The sequence below is a fragment of the Pollachius pollachius genome (genome assembly GCF_949987615.1).
Source record: "Pollachius pollachius genome assembly, chromosome: 10".
NCBI classification, from domain to species: domain Eukaryota; kingdom Metazoa; phylum Chordata; class Actinopteri; order Gadiformes; family Gadidae; genus Pollachius; species Pollachius pollachius.
The window spans coordinates 20,165,481-20,185,538 of record NC_136943.1 but is presented as its reverse complement, the minus strand read 5'-3'; the positions used below and the strand labels follow the sequence as shown (position 1 = coordinate 20,185,538).

Genomic DNA, 20,058 nt, shown 5'->3' with positions numbered 1-20,058 from the left:
GAATATCTGCCAGAATAAATGCCACCAATAATAACCTTAAAAAAATACTCTTGTTTCAAAAATGTGTGTCTAAAGTTGATACCTAATATTTTGCATCAATAGAGCAATTGTGGCACACAAATATCAGTATAACGACTATCAGTCAAAATACAATTTAACCAGAGTGGTTTAATGTAAAATCAATGAAGCAAAAATCAATGAAAGTGAATATAATAACAGCTGACGGCATAACTCTTTAGAGCAGGAGCATCATAAATCACACACACACACACACACGCACACACACACACGCACACACACACACACACACACACACACACACACACACACACACACACACACACACACACACACAAACACACAGATTATTTTTGTGTTCACACTTTCTCCCGTTGGCTTCCCTAAAACGCCGCCCCCTTCTGCAGACTTCTTCCGAGAGCCCCCGTAGCGCCGCCCCCTTCTGATGAGGTCTTCTCTGAGCGCCCCCGTAGCGACGTCGCCTTCTGATGACGTATTTGGTGTTTACAATGGCGGCTCCTTGCTGAATGAACTGAGGTATTCGGAGCTGCAGAAACTGTACACGTTAACTAAAATAATAACATCAAAGGAGTCGTTTGAAAATGTCCAACCGCACGGCTTATTTCTACGACCCGGACGTCGGTAACTTTCACTATGGTGAGTGATCCTGTACTGCAGATATAAGATGATGTGTGTGACCTGTGCATTGGGGATGTTCAACATTTTCTGCGATTCTTCACGATGTCACTCTACTTACTTTACCAATGAGCCATTATGTGGTGTGTATAATGGTGCATTCTTTCCAAATGTCGATAAACCCTCACGTTTGAGTTTCAAATATCGCTCATTACCTGCCTAGACGATTCTAATGTATGTAATAAGCATTGATGATTTATTAATATCAGAGTCCGGATAATATTTCGTAGCAGTGACCGAATATCTATTTGACTGGTATGACGTAATTTCTTGCTGTTTTTTTTACAGAAATATTTTAAATATTAAAAAATCCAGTTTCCGTTCTGGTAGAGGAGAGCGAGCTCCATTCACAATCCGTGTGTTATTTGTATATATTATATAATTATTATTGTGTAATGTGTTATAACCGGAAACAATGTAGGAATTCAGTCATATTCCGAGAACATTGAGGTAATAATGTTACGTTTGTTGTTCATTTCTGAAACAATACCTTCTGGATGATAAGCAGTATGATAATTTTGAATTTATTAATCCCCATCGGCTATCCCAGCTGTTCTTTTTGTATAAAGTCGGTTTCTAAAAATAAATTGTCCCGCTCTTTATGGCAGGGAATATACGTTTCCATGGGAATAATTAGATTGATGCTTCAACATACTCAATATTCTTAATATACTCCTAAATGCACCACTGAGCGCCACAGGAAGTCATTCCTGCCTGTGGCCATAAAACTCTATAACTCCTCCCTCTGATAATCTGACAAATGACTATTTAAAATAAACAAACTATAATTTATTCATTTACTCTTCATTTTCATTGCTATTTGCACATAAAACAGAATGTAAATATTGTATTCTAAATTTGTGAATATAACCCACTAAGAGATGTCCACTTTCACTAAGAGATGTCCACTTCTTACTTTAGTCTTACTTTTATTTTATTGTATTTTATTTATGATTTTCTATTCATAATGTTATCTTCTATGCTTGTAATTCCTATGTGTACGGAGCACCTGGAACGAAACAATTTCCCCCCGGGGATCAATAAAGTTTTCTGATTTTGATTCTGATTCTGATTATACGACTGTATTGATGTCTCCCAGCTCTGTAGGATCTATTGTTTCTCCTTTGGTTGTCTGGGAGCTGCAGTTTTCCCTTGAGAAGCTCTGATTTCTGTCCCTGAGGCCATCCTGATCTTTCTATCTCCCAACATCCTAACAATGATTTTAGTTACAGAGGTGTATGGACAAGCTCGGTTTGGGTCCATGCACTGATCAATACGTATTAAAAGATAAGTGAGCTGTTAACGGTGAACCCTGTGGCCCTGCTAGGTGCTGGCCACCCTATGAAGCCCCACCGCCTGTCCCTGACCCACAGCCTGGTGCTGCACTACGGCCTCTACAAGAAGATGATGGTGAGCAGGTTTCCCGCAGCACTTTACAGCTTAGGCAACACACGCCTGACTCCTTAACCACGTCGTCCAAAAATATCTTCCATCTTCTATAATCTTAAGTTTTGAATTTTTTAAAAGTTAAACTTGTTTCAGTGGTTATTTTGACTTACAGCTTAGGCAACACACACCTGACTCCTTAACCACGTCGTCCAAAAATATCTTCCATCTTCTATAATCTTAAGTTTTGAATTTTTTAAATGTTAAACTTGTTTCAGTGGTTATTTTGACAATGTTGTTTAGCACTGCCGATTTATTAATTGTATTTTATTATTAGTAGTATTATTATTACAAGTCAGGAGTCAAAGCGCTGTCACACACAGCTCTAGGGGAGCAGGGTGAATCGTTATGGTCAACACCTCAGTGGGGTCCGTCTTGGTCAACTGCGGGACCATAATGACAGACATATACAATACACAGCATTCATATGTCCACTTGGACATTTGAAGATGATGATGGTGCTTTTGCCAAAGGTGATGCTTTGATCAAGAAAAGTGACTTCTTAAAAATTGTCAGGCTAAAATGAATTAAAGCAGATATTGTTGCATTGCATAATAGTCAAATCTCACACACAGATAGTTAATCACTTCTTATAATTGTGGCTTCAACGGGTGAGTAATTGAGTTGTAATAGTGGGTAACAGTCAGACAGGTGCGGTCATTCATTCCGTCTCGGCTCCCAGGTGTTCAAGCCCTACAAGGCCTCTCAACACGACATGTGCCGGTTCCACTCAGAGGACTACATTGACTTCCTGCAGAAGGTCAGCCCCAACAACATGCAGGGCTTCACCAAGAGCCTGAACACCTTCAACGTCGGTGACGACTGGTACGCTCATTCCCTTCAGTCTCAACATTTAACATTCATTTTTTATTCATGATTTGCCATTTTTTTTATTCATTTGCAATTCATAGGTGCCTACAAGTGGTTTGTAAATTGTCAAAAGATGTCACACTTCACATTTGTGTGTGTGTGTGTCTGTGTGTGTGTGTGTGTGTGTGTGTGTGTGTGTGTGTGTGTGTGTGTGTGTGTGTGTGTGTGTGTGTGTGTGTGTGTGTGTGTGTGTTTAGTCCTGTGTTTCCAGGCCTCTTTGAGTTCTGTTCCAGATACACAGGAGCATCATTACAAGGAGCTACGCAGCTGAACCACAAGGTAAACCTCCCCTCGACCACCCAGAAAAATAGAATTCATCTTTCCATCTCACTGAATGACTTCTACAGCTCGTAATGCTTGAGCTGAGCTAACTCAGCCTCTCATGTATTCATTTAGCAGACACATTTATACACAGACACTTTCATGTGTTGACACAATGCATGCAATCCTACGGAACCCGTAAAGGGACATGGGGTAAAAAAAAATTTTTTACGTTTCTCGTGAGCGCGAGAAAGTATCTGGTGCGCACGAGAAAGCATCTGGTGCGCACGAAAAAGTATTTTGTGAGCACGAGAAAGTATCACTTGAGCACGAGAAAATATGTCGTGCCCTCGGGAAAGTATCTGGTGAGCACGAGAAAGTATCGTACGCATATCACTGGCAGTGTCACTGGCACACACACACACACACACACACACACACACACACACACACACACACACACACACACACACACACACACACACACACTGTCTGCCACTGATATGCGTTCGATACTTTCTCGTGCGCACTAGATACTTTCTCGTGCTCATCACCAGATACTTTCTCGTGCGCACCAGATACTTTCTCGTGCGCACCAGATACTTTCTCGTGAGCCCCAGATAATTTCTCGTGCTCAAGAGAAACGTTAACAATTTTTTATTTTTACCCCCATGTCCCTTTACGGGTTCCGTACAATCCTTATTAGGCAAACAACAAATTAAATTGCTGCTTGACCAAATCAGACCTGTGCCAGATGTCTGGGATATTGTCAGAGCTCCAAAGCGGATCATTCGTTCAGATATTTCCATGGTCCGCCCTGGAAGTCAAGGGAAACAGTTCAGAGCCATTTCTCCATCCATTCTGCAAATCCAATCAAAATGACAATAAGGCTTCCGGAGTACGTGTTCACGATGTGTTCTTGTCTGGTCTTTCTTCAGATCTGTGATATTGCCATCAACTGGGCTGGGGGGCTGCATCATGCTAAGAAGTTTGAGGTAAGTCCTCACTCTGGTCCTCATTCTGACCCTGATTCTGAATATTATATAAAACAATATATAATTATTTTTCAAGGATACTAAACACACATAGCTACTCAACAAGGAGAAGTGCCACTGATCTGCATTTTCAAGGATGGGTTACCTGCTAGTATGAAGACAATTGTTTCTCTTTTCAGTTTTAAACAGCCTTAAAGAAATGATTGAGCAGCAGATGCTCAAGGTTGTTTACTATGGTGTCTCCTTTATAGATTGTTTTAAAATGTATATTCACATGAATTCTGAAGGTGTGATAGGAATGCCATATCAACCTGCCAGGCGCTTTGCCGTATCCGAATCTTCCCGTTTCTACTTTCAGGCTTCAGGGTTTTGCTATGTCAACGATATCGTCATCAGCATCCTGGAGTTACTCAAGTACGTGGGCGTGTTGTTGAGGAAATGTTCCCCTCTTTTGTGTGTGTGTTGATGCAGATATGTTTTTGGTCATTAAGTGAGAACGGCCAATGTGTAATGTAATGGTTTTATTTAAGTGTGGGGATTCTAACATTGTGTCTGTCTGCATGTGTTGTAGGTACCACCCTAGGGTGCTCTACATAGACATCGACATTCACCATGGCGACGGCGTACAGGAAGCCTTTTACCTGACTGACCGCGTCATGACCGTGTCCTTCCACAAGTACGGGAACTACTTCTTCCCTGGCACAGGTATGTTCCCGCCCCCAGATATTACCGAATGATTTCTTGTTTAATTTTTTTTTTTATTATCACAACATTGCTATTTAACTTTGGGTGACCCTTGAATATGTTACGGATTGATCAAGAATCTTTTGTTAAAAATTCCAAAACATGTATAGATTTTTTTTTTTCCAGATTTTCATAAATTAAAGAAAAGATCTTCCTGATGTTTATTTGAAAATTAGCCTGTGGTGTTGAGTGTGTGTATTAATGTGTGATGCATCATGTGGTCGATCAGGTGACATGTACGAAGTGGGCGCCGAAAGCGGCCGCTACTACTGCCTCAACGTCCCCCTCCGAGACGGCATCGACGACCAGAGTGAGTCCCCAACCCCGAGCGGCTGGGCTTTCACTTTCACTTTCACTTTCCCTCCACACCACTGCATCCAGCATCTTCTGTTACTACAACCAGATAGTATAGTTCAAGTTCAAGTTCATTTTAGAGTCCATTCATTTAAAACAACAACAGTTGACTTATAAGATATAATTAAGTTATATGAGTTATAAAACAAACAAATAAAATGAAAACAATTAAACGCACAAAAAAAGGACACACTAGACAATAATAAAACCTACATGGAGTTAATTGCAAGAGAATATGAATGAGTTTTTAGGAAGGATTTGAAAAGTGGCAGGTCTGACCTCTTCAGTGGTGTTACCTTATAGCTGTCGTCCGATAGAATTGGATTTGGTTTAACTTAACCCTGATTTATAATGCTTTTCTCTTCATATGCATGCGTGACTCTATATCTGTCATGTGTATGTTTGTCCACTAGGCTACAGACAACTTTTCCAGCCAGTCATCAAGCAGGTTGTCGATTTCTACCAGCCCACATGTATAGTTCTGCAGGTGAGTCTCAATACCACACTTAAACACTGCTTCTGTTTGCCTTGATGTGGTGTTCACTGTGATGACCACTGAGGCCGTATTGGCCCGCCATGCAGATTGCAAGGGGATGGATGGACTAACATCAGTGACAGTGTCTGGTCTCGTTCTGTCGCTCTGTTCACCACGTGGCTCTTGTGGAGGGTCTTGCTTTGGGGCTTCTTCAATGCCCTGCTTGTCCACATTTTTGTGAAAATAGCATTACATAATAACATGTATTCATCATGGCAGCTCGAAAACCATATTTTCAAATTCATTTTGATCTAGAATTCGTAGGCCTAGAAAAGCCAGGCGGTATCTGTAAAGGAACCATTTTTCTTTTCTTTTTGGGTGATTAATAGTAAGGGATATTATGAATTATTAATTCTTTGAGTAAACAAACGCTGTGTCACCTATTTCTTCCAGTGTGGAGCCGATTCTCTGGGCTGTGATCGACTGGGCTGCTTCAACCTCAGTATACGAGGACACGGGTAAGATGTCGCCTTCACCTGATCACACAGACCTCACCCAAACTCAATCACCTCATAATCTGTCTATAACAGGCACATTTAGCAGACGCTTTTATACTAAGCGACCTACAACCATTAATACACAATCACACAGCGATGGCCGAGAGTCAACATGCAGGGCCACAGCTAGCCCGTCGGGTACAAGGAGCTGGGGATCGAACTAGCAACCTCCCGGTTACATTAAATCCCATTAAGCCAATAATTCACCGTGCTCTCATGACTAATGTTAACCCATACGTGTGTGTTAGTTAAACCATACGTGTGTGTCAGTTAAACCATACGTGTGTGTCAGTTAAACCATACGTGTGTGTCAGTTAAACCATACGTGTGTGTCAGTTAAACCATACGTGTGTGTAAGTTAACCCATACGTGTGTGTTTGTTCCTCAGGGAGTGTGTGGAGTTTGTGAAGAGCTTTGGCATTCCTCTGTTGGTGCTGGGTGGTGGAGGCTACACCGTCAGGAACGTAGCGCGCTGCTGGTGGGTTCCCAGGGACCCCAATGGAAATAAGCCTTCAGGCTTCATTGTGTCATCCCTGACTATTTATGTATTGTAATGTATGACCCAGGGTGCTGTTTCAAAAATAGTCAAATAAAATCCATCCATCAATCAATCAATCAGTCCATGACCACACACACACACACACACACACACACCCACGCACACACACGCGTAACCTAGTGACCACAGTCCCGTGACGTTACTGAGATTTCTAACGGGTTGTTCTGGCGCCTTCCAGGACCTACGAGACGTCGCTGCTGGTCGATGAGCCCATCAGTGATGAGCTGCCTTATAGCGGTGAGAGACAGACCTGGACCCTTCCTGTCAGCTTCAATGGACCTATCGCTAAGCCCCTCCCTTCAAACGCAGCGGACCAATGACGATAGTCTATCAACCAACTACGGGGCGGGGGCGGAGAATGACAATTGTCTATTTCCAATATATTTGCATAACTAATTTTTTTAGTATATAGTTTATTGTATAATTAAAAAAAAGGTTGTTTTTTGTAATACCTTAGTTGTAACATTGATGTCTCCTCATACCACTACCAAACTCATATCATGCCTTTTATATTTCAACCCTTCTCTCCACCAGAGTACTTTGAGTACTTTGCTCCAGACTTCACCCTTCACCCAGATGTCAGCACCAGGATAGAGAACCAAAACACCAGACAGGTAACCACGACGACACCCTTTCACCCTGGGATAACCCTTTTAAAACGGACACACGGCCTTGATCTCAAACTCAACCCTGTGTGGTTATATCGGTGTCGGTACAGTAAGGATGTTCGTAGAAACAAGTGCAAAGCACTCACAATCACTAGGTTAACCCATTCTCCGTATAAAACAAATGTGTGAGTGGTGAAGCTCCCTCCGGCCCCGGCCTGTTGGGAAAACGAGTCGAGGTCTAGCTAGAGATGTGTAGAACATTCAAATGAGGCTATTGAAATGTTAGTGTTTAGACTTTTGATCTGCAATTGTGTTATAAGACAAATGGTAACACAAAATATGCATTAAGCCTATAGAACACACAAATGACAGTGTGTGTGCGTGTGTGTATGTCTTTGCGTCCGTCTGTCTGTGTGTGTGTGCGCGCGCGTGTGTGTGTATGCGCGTGTGTGTGTATGTGCGTGTGTGTGTATGCGCGTGTGTGTGTATGCGCGTGTGTGTGTGCGCTCGCCCCCCCCAGTACCTGGAGCAGATCCGGCAGACGGTGTTTGAGAACCTGAAGATGCTGAACCACGCCCCCAGCGTGCAGATCCACGACGTCCCCAACGACCTGCTGGGCTACGACCGCACGGACGAGCCCGACCCCGACGAGAGGGGTGCAGAGGACGGCTACAGCAGGTACACACACCTACGCTGGACTGTACTACACTGTACTACACTGTACTGTACTATATTATACTATACTATATTATACTGTACTACACTGTACTGCACTATATTTTACTGTACTATACTGTACTATATTATACTGTACTACACTGTACTATACTGTACTATATTATACTGTACTACACTGTACTGTACTATATTATACTGTACTACACTGTACTGTACTATATTATACTTCACTACACTATACTATACTACACTGTACTACACTACTATACTATATTATACTGTACTATACTGTACTATATTATACTGTACTATATTATACTGTACTATACTATATTATACTGTACTACACTATACTATACTATACTATACTATACTACACTAATCGATACTGTACTTTTAAGGAGGCCTTTGTTAGTTTTTTCACACGTGGAATAATTAAGACAAAGGTGAAGGCGACTGGTCCAGCCTCATGTTAACATAGGCCTGTGTACGGTATGATAAACATCAGGCAGAAAGCCAGGTCCCGATTATAATGGCAAGCTCCTTTTATGGATCGGGTTAGGCGAGATGTTCCTTACCTTAGCAGAACGTTTTGTAAACATCTTAAAAAATAGTAAATGAGGCCAGTCATGGGAAATGATATTGTGCGCATTGTAAGCGCTACAATACACCAAATGCCATAAGCGAAATGCTTAACATCATTTTTTGAAATCAAATAATATTATAGTGGATAATAATCAAGTAAAAATCCCTACTTCCTAAAGGGCTCAAAACATAATCTCGAAGAAGCATGGTTTACTTAAAAGCGTTAAAAGTTAATTAATGTTCTGGTATCGCTAGAGATTCATTGCAGTTTATTGAGAAATGTCCAGAGGTCCCAGCTGTGTCCTCACTCCCCCCCTGTGACCCCCAGACCTGAGGCCGCCAACGAGTTCTACGACGGCGACCACGACAATGACAAAGAGAGCGACGTGGAGATCTGACCCGGGACAGATGGACACTCGTCCACCTCTTCCACCTCCCCCACTCGCTCCCTCAATCCATCCATCCTCCTCCCCCTCTGAGAGGGCCCCTGTCTTACCATCAGACGCCATGTGGACTAGCCATCGGCCCCGTTCACCTAGAGGCCATCTTGGTTCTGAACGCTATCTTGGGGAATAGAGGGCAGATCCACGATCACCCAGATAGAGTTGAGAACCATAATCGAGCCAAGATGGCCGCTAAGTGAATATGGCCCATTTCCGAGACACTTCTAAAGCTCTTGCCCTTGGGTCATCCCCTGTGGGCGTGTCCATGGTTAGGACACGTCCTCATGTGATTCAATCCACATGACCTCTGGGGGTCAAAATAGGGGCCCTTTAAACCGGTCAGTGTTCACCACCAGTGACCCACGTTGTGTACTGTATTGTTTTCATTGTCACACACATTGTAAGGATATTTGTCCTGCACCCTCCTGTCACTGAGGTGTAAGGGGGATTCCTTCCAGCCTTGGTTAAAGCGCTCGCGTCCTAAATGGATCTCGTCGGTGTGGGCTTAATGTAGACGCTGGAATTTGTGTTGGCAGGTCTGTATCTTTCCCAAATTTGACAATTAGGAAATGCGCAACAAGATATATTTTCATTCACACCCCTCCTGGGCTGCGGAGCCCTGGGCGTGGCTGTTGGGCTGGGAGGGGTCAACATGCTACTTAGATGTGCTTCATGTGGTTACTAACTGGACTTTATTCTGGTCCCGTGCCATCAGTGAAGCAGGATGGGGCCACAGTGGAAAGTCTTTTTCTATCGTCTGAACCGACACAGGCCTGGTGTATTTTTAGGCCTGCAGGTTAAATGGGATGTTTTTGTTTTTTATACATTGATGCTTTTAATAAAAAAAAGATAACACTTGAAGGCTTGATTCCCCTTGTTTTACACATTATGCATGCATTATATGTGTTATTTATTTTTCATTTTAATGCCTTAGGTGGTTTTGGGAACAAACATAAACGCTGTGCGACACAAGCCTGTAAGAGTAAGCTTCAGCCTAAACATAGGTCAGAGTACAAGTGCACACAGAAAAATTACATTTTGCCTGACAATAGCAAAATGTATTACTTATGGATAGTCACCTTAGCGTATATTAAAGAACTCTTGAACTTTTGATAGATTTTCATTTCCACAATTGTTGCTAGTGTAACTATGTTGTGGGAAATGGCATTTTGGATGTATATATATAAACTTGAGTACCTATATCTATTTTAAAACATATTTACACTAGCTTGTTATTTAACTACACAACAATCTCAGTTTGTGCAAAGTTCTGGTTATCGAGGTATTGGTGAGTTGGTATAATGTACAACTTACAAGACACACACACACACACCTTTTCTGTATGTAACCAAGCGGATCACACCGTTCCAAATCGACCCTGATTCTACGCTCTATTGTCCATAGCCCACGAGCTGCTGGAAATAGCACTGGAAAGGCCAGGGTGAAGTGTCCCAGGCAAGATCATGGACTATTATTTTTAACAATTACAACTATTTAAATGTTAGTGTCCCCTCTGGGGTGGTCGCGAGATTCTCTTTGTCTTCATGGATGACAGGACAATAACGAAGTCAGGGTCAGAGTTTACACACATCCTCAAGGACCAGGAAGAAAAGTGAGTCACTTAGTGTCAAACTTGCAAAATGGAGGACTTGGCTGCCTTTATATCACAAGCCCAGGAACCACATATATTCAAGTGCAATATATTCAGGAACGCCTCCTCTCTGCCACACATTGTGACCTTCCTCCCCCACAATACCAAGGAGTCCTGCATGTCGATGGTTAGAAAGAGACACATTGATGGACCTGAGGTCATAAAGGACTTTATTCCTCATTCATCCAGTGAAATATCAACCTGTTACACAACAAACAATACATTAGGAGGATACACACAATACTATCTGAAGAAAATCAACCTCTCACAACCAAAGCCAAGGCCCATGTTCCCAAATGCCTTTTGAAAAAACATATTTTGTTGAACCGTACAAGTATATTCTCATGAACATTTTATAGAGAAAACCAGGTGGCACCTTTTCTGTTTTTGTTCACCAACTGGCTTTTACAACTGGTACTAGCAATGCTGGTTAACATGGATGCACTCACACACAAAGCTAATAATAAATACACTCAGAGGCTCATGGGGAGTTTGGCTTTGGCTTAATAAAACAACTTCTGACATGAACCCCTTCAGTCTCAAGCTTTGATTGAAGCTGGTTAGAGTTTGGCAAGTCTAAACCTGTTTGACCTTTGACCTTCCCTCCGTTTTCATATTCTTATTAGTGGAGGCCTAGATTTTAGCACCAAAGTTCAATGAGTAAAAGCTTCTTCATTCATCCTAGCCATTTCCAGACCTGGATCTCACAGTTATGTCCCAATGCAGTTGTAACTTATACTGCAAATAAATAACCTTTTCACTTGCTATTTCAGTTCCAGTTAGCACACACTATGAGGATCCTGAATCAAACCAATGTGGAGTATTAGGCAGCATGCATACTGGAACTAACAGCCTTTCCTGGGAGCCTAATGAAAGGGATTTTCTTTCACCGTTTGAGGAAAATATTTTCTTCTTATTACTCGTTCATTTTCTGTGATGCCACTGTGAATTCAGCCCTCTCTCCTCAAGGAACCACAGCAGCAGCTGTAGTTCAAACACAAGTTAACGTACCACTTGACAGTATTATTATTAGAGTCAAGCACTGACAAGGGCAGTAGAACTGAGAGAGAAACACAAATGGAGGGAGAGAAAGGCAGAGAACCAGGACTAAAGTGCAGGGTGGAGACAGAGGCAGAGGGAGGGTCGATTGAGATGCTACGGCAGCGTTGGATTATGGGTAGTTGTACTTTCCTTTTTTTCTCAACGAGAATAAAAACAATTACTAATACAGGGACAGATAGCGGCATCAAAACATGTATCAAACATGACCAGCCAGAAAAATAGAAGCTAAGAGTTCAAGACATAGACACAGTAATATATCCAGGGCACTTCACCATAACAAAAACCTTATTCCTTCGAATCCCACCGTGACCAGTAGACCGGGCCTCCCACTACCAGGTAGCTCTGTGTCTGACTGGGATGGTGGAGACCCCACAGGCGGTCTGGGGACCTAGAGCTCCTCGCTCTCGTACAGCGGGGCGGTGTGTTGGGCCGGGGGAGCCCCTGCAGGCGGGGCCAGGGGGCTCAAGGAGCTCAGCAGTTTCAGGGTTTTGGAGCCGGGGGGCGCTGTCTTCATGGGTTGGGTCGTCCGGGCTAGGGCAGCGAGGAGGCGAGAGAGAGAGAGAGAGAGGGGGGGGAGAGAGATAGAGGGGAAGACACACGTGAGACTGACGCAGCAGCACAACCTGTCGCTATCTAGTGGTTCTGTTCTCTGTGATCCTGTGAGCCCATCCCATAGAAAGGTGTTGTCAACAATACGGCATGTGGGCAGCATGTGGCTCAGGAGGTAAGAGCGGGTTGGCTGGCAACCGGATGGTTGCTAGTTTAATCCAAGAGACCTCCTAGCTGAGTGTCAAGGTGTCCCTGAACCCTGATGGATCACGACGAGCTGGCTGTCGCCTTGCGTGGCTGACACCGCCGTTGGTGTGTGAATGTGTGCATGGATGGGTGAATGTTGGGTAACATTGTAAAGCGCCTTGAGTGGCCACTGGTAAGAAAAGCGCTATATAAATGCAATCCATTTACCCTTAACCCATACCAACGAGAGAGAGCAAGGGAGAAAGATGTTAAAATGTAAAAGCCTAAATGTGAAAGATTAACAGTATCAACAACAACAGTGAGCCACATCTACGCTTGAACCTTGAAGCAGGGTGTAGAGTGCAGACACACTTTGTGAGCACCAGGGTATCATGGATCAGTGTGTTTGCCAGTGTCGCTGCCATGGTGACTATGTCCCTGCAGATAGAGGCCAGGAGAGGCGCGGTGGGGACAGTCGCTCCCTACTGTGACCGCTTGGTTCTGCTGTGAGACGAGCTCCAGCCAAACATTCCTCTGGTGCCAGGGTCTAAAAATAAGGGCCTCTCTCTCTCTCTCTCTCTCTCTCTCTCTCTCTCTCTCTCTGCCTTGAGCCGGGCCTGTGTAAAGCACTGCTCTCTGGGTGGGATTCCTTTCAAACATTTACAGGATATTGGTTCCTGACAGGAGAGAGCCATATGTGGCTGAGAGAGAGAGAGAGAGAGAGAGAGAGAGGAAGCGAGAGAGAGAGAAAGAGAGAGACAGAGAGACAGGGAGAGAGACAGACAGTGTGACAGAGACCAAGAGACAGGGAGAGAGAGGGAGAAAGAGAGAGACAGACAGAGTGACAGAGACAGGGAGAGAGACAGACAGTGTGACAGAGACCGAGAGACAGAAACAGAGAGGGGGAGAGAGAGAATTATAAGGCCTAGCCAGCTCCGGTAACACGTCCATGGCAGCGCCATGGAGGCCACATGGACCCTCCTCCTGTTCTTCTGATTACGTGATCAGCTGAAAGGTGATAGCCATCTTGTTATCAGCAGCCCCCCCCCCTTGTGTCGCTATGACTCACTGGTCATTCAGTGTTTATATTGAGGGGGTCTCGCCGCCTCCACCTGATCCCCCAGGCAGCGGCTCAGCACGGCCAGGGACTCATACGTTCACTCGGCCGTGTGGACGCGCTGGCTCCCATCTGTTGTTGACTCTGTGGCCCCCGTCACCGTGGAAACCAGCGTGCAAGCTCAAACAGAGCAGAGAGAGCAGGGCTTGTCGATGTTGTGTCTCTGTGTCGTTCTCTCCCTCTCCCTCTCTATCTCTCTCTCCCTCTCTCTCCCTGTCTCTGTCCCCTTGTTTCTCTCTCTCTCTCTCTCTCTCTCTCTCTCTCTCTCCCTCGCTCTCCCTCTCTCTCCCTCTCTCTCCCTCTGTGACCACTGAACCATCGAGGATCAAGGGTCAACATTAGGACCAACCAAAAGTCCTCTACTGATACCACTACTACCATTCACATCCCTACTGGAGGAAGGCTTTACTTTAATAAATGACAATTCCCCACAAAGCATCATATCACTTAAAAGTAAACTGTGAATTTCACTCTCCCTGTTCCTCTCGCTCTCTCTTTTTGCACAGTTTTGTGTTTCTTACAGTGTTATTGGATGCAGTGTGTGTGTGTGTGTGTGTGTGTGTGTGTGCGTGTACTCACTGCTTACGTCCAGCCTGGCATTGCACGTGGACATGCCCGCCTCGTTGATGGCGGAGAGGGTGTACCAGCCAGCGTCCGCCTTGGTCAGCCTCTCCAGGAGCAAGCACTGCCTGCCAGAGCCGTCCTGGTACAGGCTGGGGGACAGGGGGGGACAGGGGGGGACAGGGGGAGACAGGGGGAGACAGGGGATCAGGTGGTCAACCACAACCCTCATCGTGAAAGACCCCCAGAGCAGGAAGGACTAACCCCGGCCTCCCACCCTGGCTCTGGAACCAACCTGCCCCCCCCTCCCCTTATCCTCCCTGGTCCCTGATTGGATTGCATCCTTCCTCACCTCTCCACTGGGAGAGACACTTTGTGGTCAGTGTGAAGCCCTGCAACACCCAGTTGGGTGCTACACGCTGGTGCAGGATGAGGTGTTCTGTTCCCTGGCCACTATGTTCACTATGTCACCCGCTTTGGGTGTCCTGAATAGCGCTGTATAAATGCAATGAATTGTTATGCTATTATTATCTGCGCGGGATAGGGTGTAGTGTAGTTTGTGCAGCAGTAACTAATGCAGTAGTTTGTACGGCAAGGGAGCTGGGTTTAGGGGGTGGGGGGGGCAGGATAGTAAAGTGGTTCGGGTGTTTGACTCCCCTGCCCAAAGGTGCCAGGTTCGATCCCCAATGTCCGCAGCCCAATCTGTGCAGAGAAGGCCCAACCGCCTCAGGGCTCCATAGTGACCCGCACCATGACCTCACTGCAGGTAGGCCTGCACCTCACGACCCGGAAGTGAACTCAGGCGGCGGCGAGGGCGGGGGGGGTGGTCACCCACCTCATGCGTTGGGGGTCGATGCGCAGCATGTCCTTGTCCTTCTTCCAGAAGAGCTGGGGCGGAGGCGAGGCGTCCACCCTGCACTCCATGCGCACGGTGTCGCCCTCCGTGGCCCGCGAGTTCTGCATCCTCTGGGTGAAGGTGGGCGGGCGCAGCAGCTCCTGGGCTGGGGGAGGGATGCCGGGTTAACCACACAGCTGGGAAGACGCCAAGTCACGCTGAACACAGTGAGGATGACGTCAAATCACCCCAAGCAGCCCAGGGGGGCCCCTGGGCTGCTAGGTGGACTGCAGGGTTATTTAAACACTGTTAGGGTTGACGTTGAATAACAGTGCGGCCCATCGAGCAGCTCAGTCGCTCCCAATAATTCCCAGTAGCTCCCAGTAGCTCCCAGTAGCTCCTTGGGAGCTACTGGGAGCTACTGGGAGCTATTGGGCTGCACGGGGACCAAAGGGTTGTTCAAACACGCTTAGGGTAACGTTGAATAACCCTACGGTTCTCCGAGCAGCCCAGTGGCTCCCAGTAGCTCCCAGTGGCTCCCTCAAACAGGTGGATGAGGTTGAATAACCCTTGTGTCCTTTAAGCAGCCCAGGGGCCGTGCCCTCGTCTTCCACTCCCCACGTTAGAGATCTGTTTGGATCCAATGTAGGGGGAGTGGTGGACGCCCTGAAACCAAAGCTGGTGTTTTGGGTTTGAAGAAAGCGGTAGAAAAAAGGTCATGACTGGAGCGAGGGACGAGGTTGGAATAGGTGCGGCTTGGTTAGCAGCGGCTTGGTTAGCAGCGCTAGGGGGGCTTTGGCCCTGGGCTGGGTGGGCCGAGGGCAGGATTAAAGGGGAGCTATTGAGCGAACGGAAATAGAACCCAGAAAGGTCAGCGGGCAGACGAAACAAAGGGGACAGACCCAACAAACTCCGACCCCCTCCCTCCCGTCAGGACCCCCGGCAGAACACACGTCAGTGCCGGAGTGGGACTCGGCCCGGGACTTACATGATGCAGACAGGCCCCGCCCCAATTGGAGGGAGCGGGTGGGGGTGCATTCACGATGTACGAGCCACTGAACAACGAAACCCTGCGCTTGACACAGCTGTCCTTCCTCCAAAACCAACAAAAAATAAATTGACAAATTGAAAAAAAAACAACCTCTGCCAAAATAGACGTGGCTGCGTGGCTAACAGCTTGTGAGTGTTTGCGTGTGTTCATATGGGGGGGGGCGGTGAGTGAGAGGCTACGGGAGCACAGCTCAGGCTGGCCGGACGGAGCAGCAAGGATCTTTCATCAACTTAATTTTTTCTGCCTGCAACAATCAGCCCGGCGGCCCCGGAACGTGAACGGCCCACCGGGAATTCTCCCTACTCCCCGATTACCACTCCGCCACTGTCTCCATCCCAGCCCGGGCCGGAAGGCGCGCGGTTCTTCTGCGTCTCCTTGATGAGGAACTGTGACTCCAATCATTGAGCGGCTCCTCGAAGCTGCCTCACAGCTTCCTTCCTATTTTACTATGTTCACTTCAATCAAATCAAATTTAAATGACTTCATAACCGGCACATTAGGGATGTGCTTTCCATGGTTGTATCCGTAAGCAGAAGAGTTAAGCAAGTGATAAAATATCTAACACACATAAAACTAAATTAGAATGGGAATCAGAAAGATCCGCAATCTCGTGTTTTATCTGCTCTGGCATAGCGCCTGGACCCCTGCCCTCCCCCCGCTCAGAGGGGGTCCTGGCCCGGATCAGGCCAATCACAACGGTTTAATTAATAAGGAGCGGCTCTAACACCATAAGCAGCGAGCTACAAGAGCACCGGAGAGGTGCTCTTGTAGCTCGCTGCACCCGTTTATAACACCCCTGTGGAAGTCCAAAATGAACTGAGAGGTTCCAAACCAGAACGCATTAGTCTGGCGATACCAGGCTGATATATATAGCAATAAATATGTATATATTATAATAGTTATATATACATATAACAAGGGACAGGTGTCAGGTGTCCCTGAGCAAGACACTCTAACCGTAACTGCTCCGAACGAGCTGGCTGTCGCCCTGCATGGCTGACTCTCTCTCTCTCTCTCCCCCCTTCTCTCTCTCTCTCCTCCCTTCTCTCTCTCTCTCTCTCCCCCTTTCTCTCTCTCCCTCTCCCCCTTCTCTCTCTCTCTCTCTCTCTCCCTCTCCCTCCTTCTCTCTCTCTCTCTCTCTCCCTCTCTCTCTCTCTCTCTCTCTCTCTCTCTCTTTCTCTCTCTCTCCCTCTCCCCCCTTCTCTCTCTCCCTCTCTCTCTCTCTCTCTCTCTCTCTCTCTCTCTCTCTCTCCCTCTCCCTCCTTCTCTCTCTCTCTCTCTCTCCCTCTCTCTCTCTCTCTCTCTCTCTCTCTCTCTCTCTTTCTCTCTCTCTCCCTCTCCCCCCTTCTCTCTCTCTCTCTCTCTCTCTCTCTTTCTCTCTCTCTCCCCCCTTCTCTCTCTCTCTCTCTCTCTCTCTCTTTCTCCCTCTCTCCCTGTCTCTCTATCTCCCTTTCCCCTTCTCTCTCGCTCTCCCCCGGTGTGGTCGTTGTGTGAACGTGTTTATGAAGTCCCTTTGCATAAAAGCGTCTGCTGAAGGCCCTCAGTGTAAACGTTTCAACGCGCGGGGTCAGGCTCACCGATGACGTCCAGCCTCATGGTGAAGCGGCTCTCGCCGGCGCGGTTGCGGGCCACGCACTCGTAGACGCCGGCGTGGTGCACGGTCACGATCTCGATGATGAAGGAGTGCATGCCCTTCTCGCACACCAGCATCTTGTGGTAGTCGTCCGGCCGGATGGCCTTCCCATCCAGGTACCAGGACACGTCGGGGCTGGGGAGCCCGCCCACCTGGTGGGGGAGGGGGGGGGGGGAGAGAGGTCAGGGGTGAATCGAGGGTTCTACATACCGGTTGTGGCGTTACATTTACCTTTAGGTTTGACTGAAGCAGTCTTTTGTTATCCAGGGAGTCCTCTAACTGAATCAGGCACTTAATCCCAGATCAAATGCACGCTTATGGGCCATAAATTTTGTCGTATGTTGTTGTAATGTTATGATAAATGTATGTATTTTAAGATGGAGCTGCTAGGATGCAAGGCAAATTTCCGACTACCTCTTAAAATAAAGTACTATCGTATAATTTTTACGTTTAGGGCATTAAGCAGATGCTTTACACACAAAAAGTGAATTTGTCAGAATAAAAAGAAACATCGATATATGGCTCTGGGTACAGTAAGGGTGTTCAATGAACCAAGTGGCAGGCAATCACAATCGCTAGGTTAACCTGTTCCCCGTGTACAACCAAGATTGATCAGCTCAGATGCTACACAATGCTATGTCCCTATCCACCCACATGTATACACACACACACACTATGTAAAGGGCTTTGGGGCGCTTGAAAGGCGGCATATGAACGGAATGAATCGCCTTTTCAAAGAGGGCTTAGAGGTTTGAGTAAAGGTTGTCAGTAGAGCCGTAATGACGGAATGAACTGGAAGAGATGGCTTTCTTCTGCTACTTTACAACAGCAGCCCCTTAGAGGTTAACATGCTGGGATATTTAATGAAACCGGCTGCTAAATGAGTCAAAGTAATAAAGTGAACTAGGGTGAGAGGGGGAGGCTATGGCACACATACACACACACTGGTACCATAACATCCTAGCTGTTGGAGGGAGGCAGTTGTTTACAAAACGTACACTGAAGCGTGTATGTGTGTGCGTGTGTGTGTGTGTGTGCGCGCGCGGTGTGTGTGCATATGTGTGTGTGCGTGCGTGTGCGTTTGTGGCTGTGTGTTTGTGCCTACTTTATAGTCGATCCTGCAGAAGCGGCCCTCCTCCACCGTGAGGTCGGAGGGGATCTGAAGGAACCGCGGCAGGTAGCATTTCTCCTGGATGGCCGAACCCTCGCCCGCCCCTCGCTCGTCCGCCCCCGAGTGGTGCTTCCCCCTACAATCACACAGTGAGGGGGGGGGGGGGAGAGAGAGAATAGAGGCCTGTTAGTTTAAAAAGTGAGCGTGATGACATCATCAGGGAGAGCAGAGGAAGCATGCATTCATAATTATCATTGATGACTGCCTCTGAATGAGAGAGTTCACAATAGACTCACCCAGTGAGCAGATTGGGTGGGCGCACGCACGCACGCACAAACGCAAGCACACCCACACACCCCCTTGCCTCTCATTGAATGACTGGGGGGCCGTTTTTGTGTATTTACTGTATAATGAGTCAAATATCTCTATTGGGCAATTTGAATCTAATGGGTAAGGGAATATTTATTTTAAACCTAATTAACTAAAAAACGTTTTCCTTTTATTATCATGGTCATCCCGGTTACTTCGATATTCACATAACGTTTCTCACATATTTTGATGTGTGTAGTAAGTTTACCATAGTCCTCCTGTGTGTCGTCCCTCTTGCTGATCTGGCTGGAAAACAGGAAACATGGCAACCGTCAAACATGGTCAGTTCTCTGTGCCTCTGTGGTTCAAAGCCTAAGCATCCATACAGAGCAGGGGTCTGCAGCCTTCACTATCAGAAGGTACATGTCAGGTCCCTCTCCCACAAATTAAATGGGATCTGGAGCCACAAGACATATTCTACCCCTAAACTGAAGATAACGCACCGTATAACGCTTTATATGTAGGTAAACTAAATATTACATAAGTAATAGCGAATAGTTTGTTGCATTTATGAAATTTGAAGTTTGAGGATGTGCTTTGTTATGCCTACATGCATCTGTCTGTGTGCGTGTGTGTGTGTGTGTGTGTTTGTATTTGTGAAAGACATACTGAGCTGCTCAGCTGTGTGACAGAAGAATGGAACT

The 20,058-nt window shown here is 46.3% G+C and overlaps 2 protein-coding genes across 2 annotated transcripts in view; one reads left to right on the top strand and one right to left on the bottom strand.

The window, feature by feature from the left end:
- The first annotated feature begins 536 nt into the window (after window positions 1-536).
- On the top strand, window positions 537-10,113 carry hdac3 (histone deacetylase 3). Its single transcript, XM_079745516.1, has 15 exons — window positions 537-675; window positions 2,042-2,124; window positions 2,843-2,985; window positions 3,228-3,309; window positions 4,230-4,286; window positions 4,645-4,700; window positions 4,858-4,991; window positions 5,260-5,340; window positions 5,798-5,871; window positions 6,313-6,377; window positions 6,805-6,894; window positions 7,154-7,212; window positions 7,510-7,589; window positions 8,104-8,261; window positions 9,175-10,113. Exons 1-15 carry the CDS (start codon window positions 621-623, stop codon window positions 9,242-9,244), a joined length of 1,287 nt encoding a protein of 428 aa, XP_079601642.1. The 5' UTR covers window positions 537-620; the 3' UTR covers window positions 9,245-10,113.
- Window positions 10,114-12,390: 2,277 nt separating this feature from the next.
- Window positions 12,391-20,058, bottom strand: part of myot (myotilin) — a gene marked incomplete at both ends in the record, with an annotated part of 22,742 nt that continues 15,074 nt past the window's right edge. Inside the window, 6 exon segments of the mRNA XM_079745290.1 lie at window positions 12,391-12,533; window positions 14,434-14,567; window positions 15,251-15,416; window positions 17,879-18,086; window positions 19,040-19,181; window positions 19,623-19,660. Of these exon segments, the coding sequence (XP_079601416.1) occupies window positions 12,391-12,533; window positions 14,434-14,567; window positions 15,251-15,416; window positions 17,879-18,086; window positions 19,040-19,181; window positions 19,623-19,660 (831 nt within the window).

What these genes read in the sequence shown, in the direction of transcription:
- hdac3 (XM_079745516.1), top strand. Translation starts at nt 621, where the DNA reads ATGTCCAACCGCACGGCTTATTTCTACGACCCGGACGTCGGTAACTTT. An exon ending in CGTCGGTAACTTTCACTATG is followed by an intron (nt 676 to 2,041) that starts GTGAGTGATCCT and finishes TGGCCCTGCTAG; the next exon opens with GTGCTGGCCACCCTATGAAG. An exon ending in AGCATCCTGGAGTTACTCAA is followed by an intron (nt 4,701 to 4,857) that starts GTACGTGGGCGT and finishes CATGTGTTGTAG; the next exon opens with GTACCACCCTAGGGTGCTCT.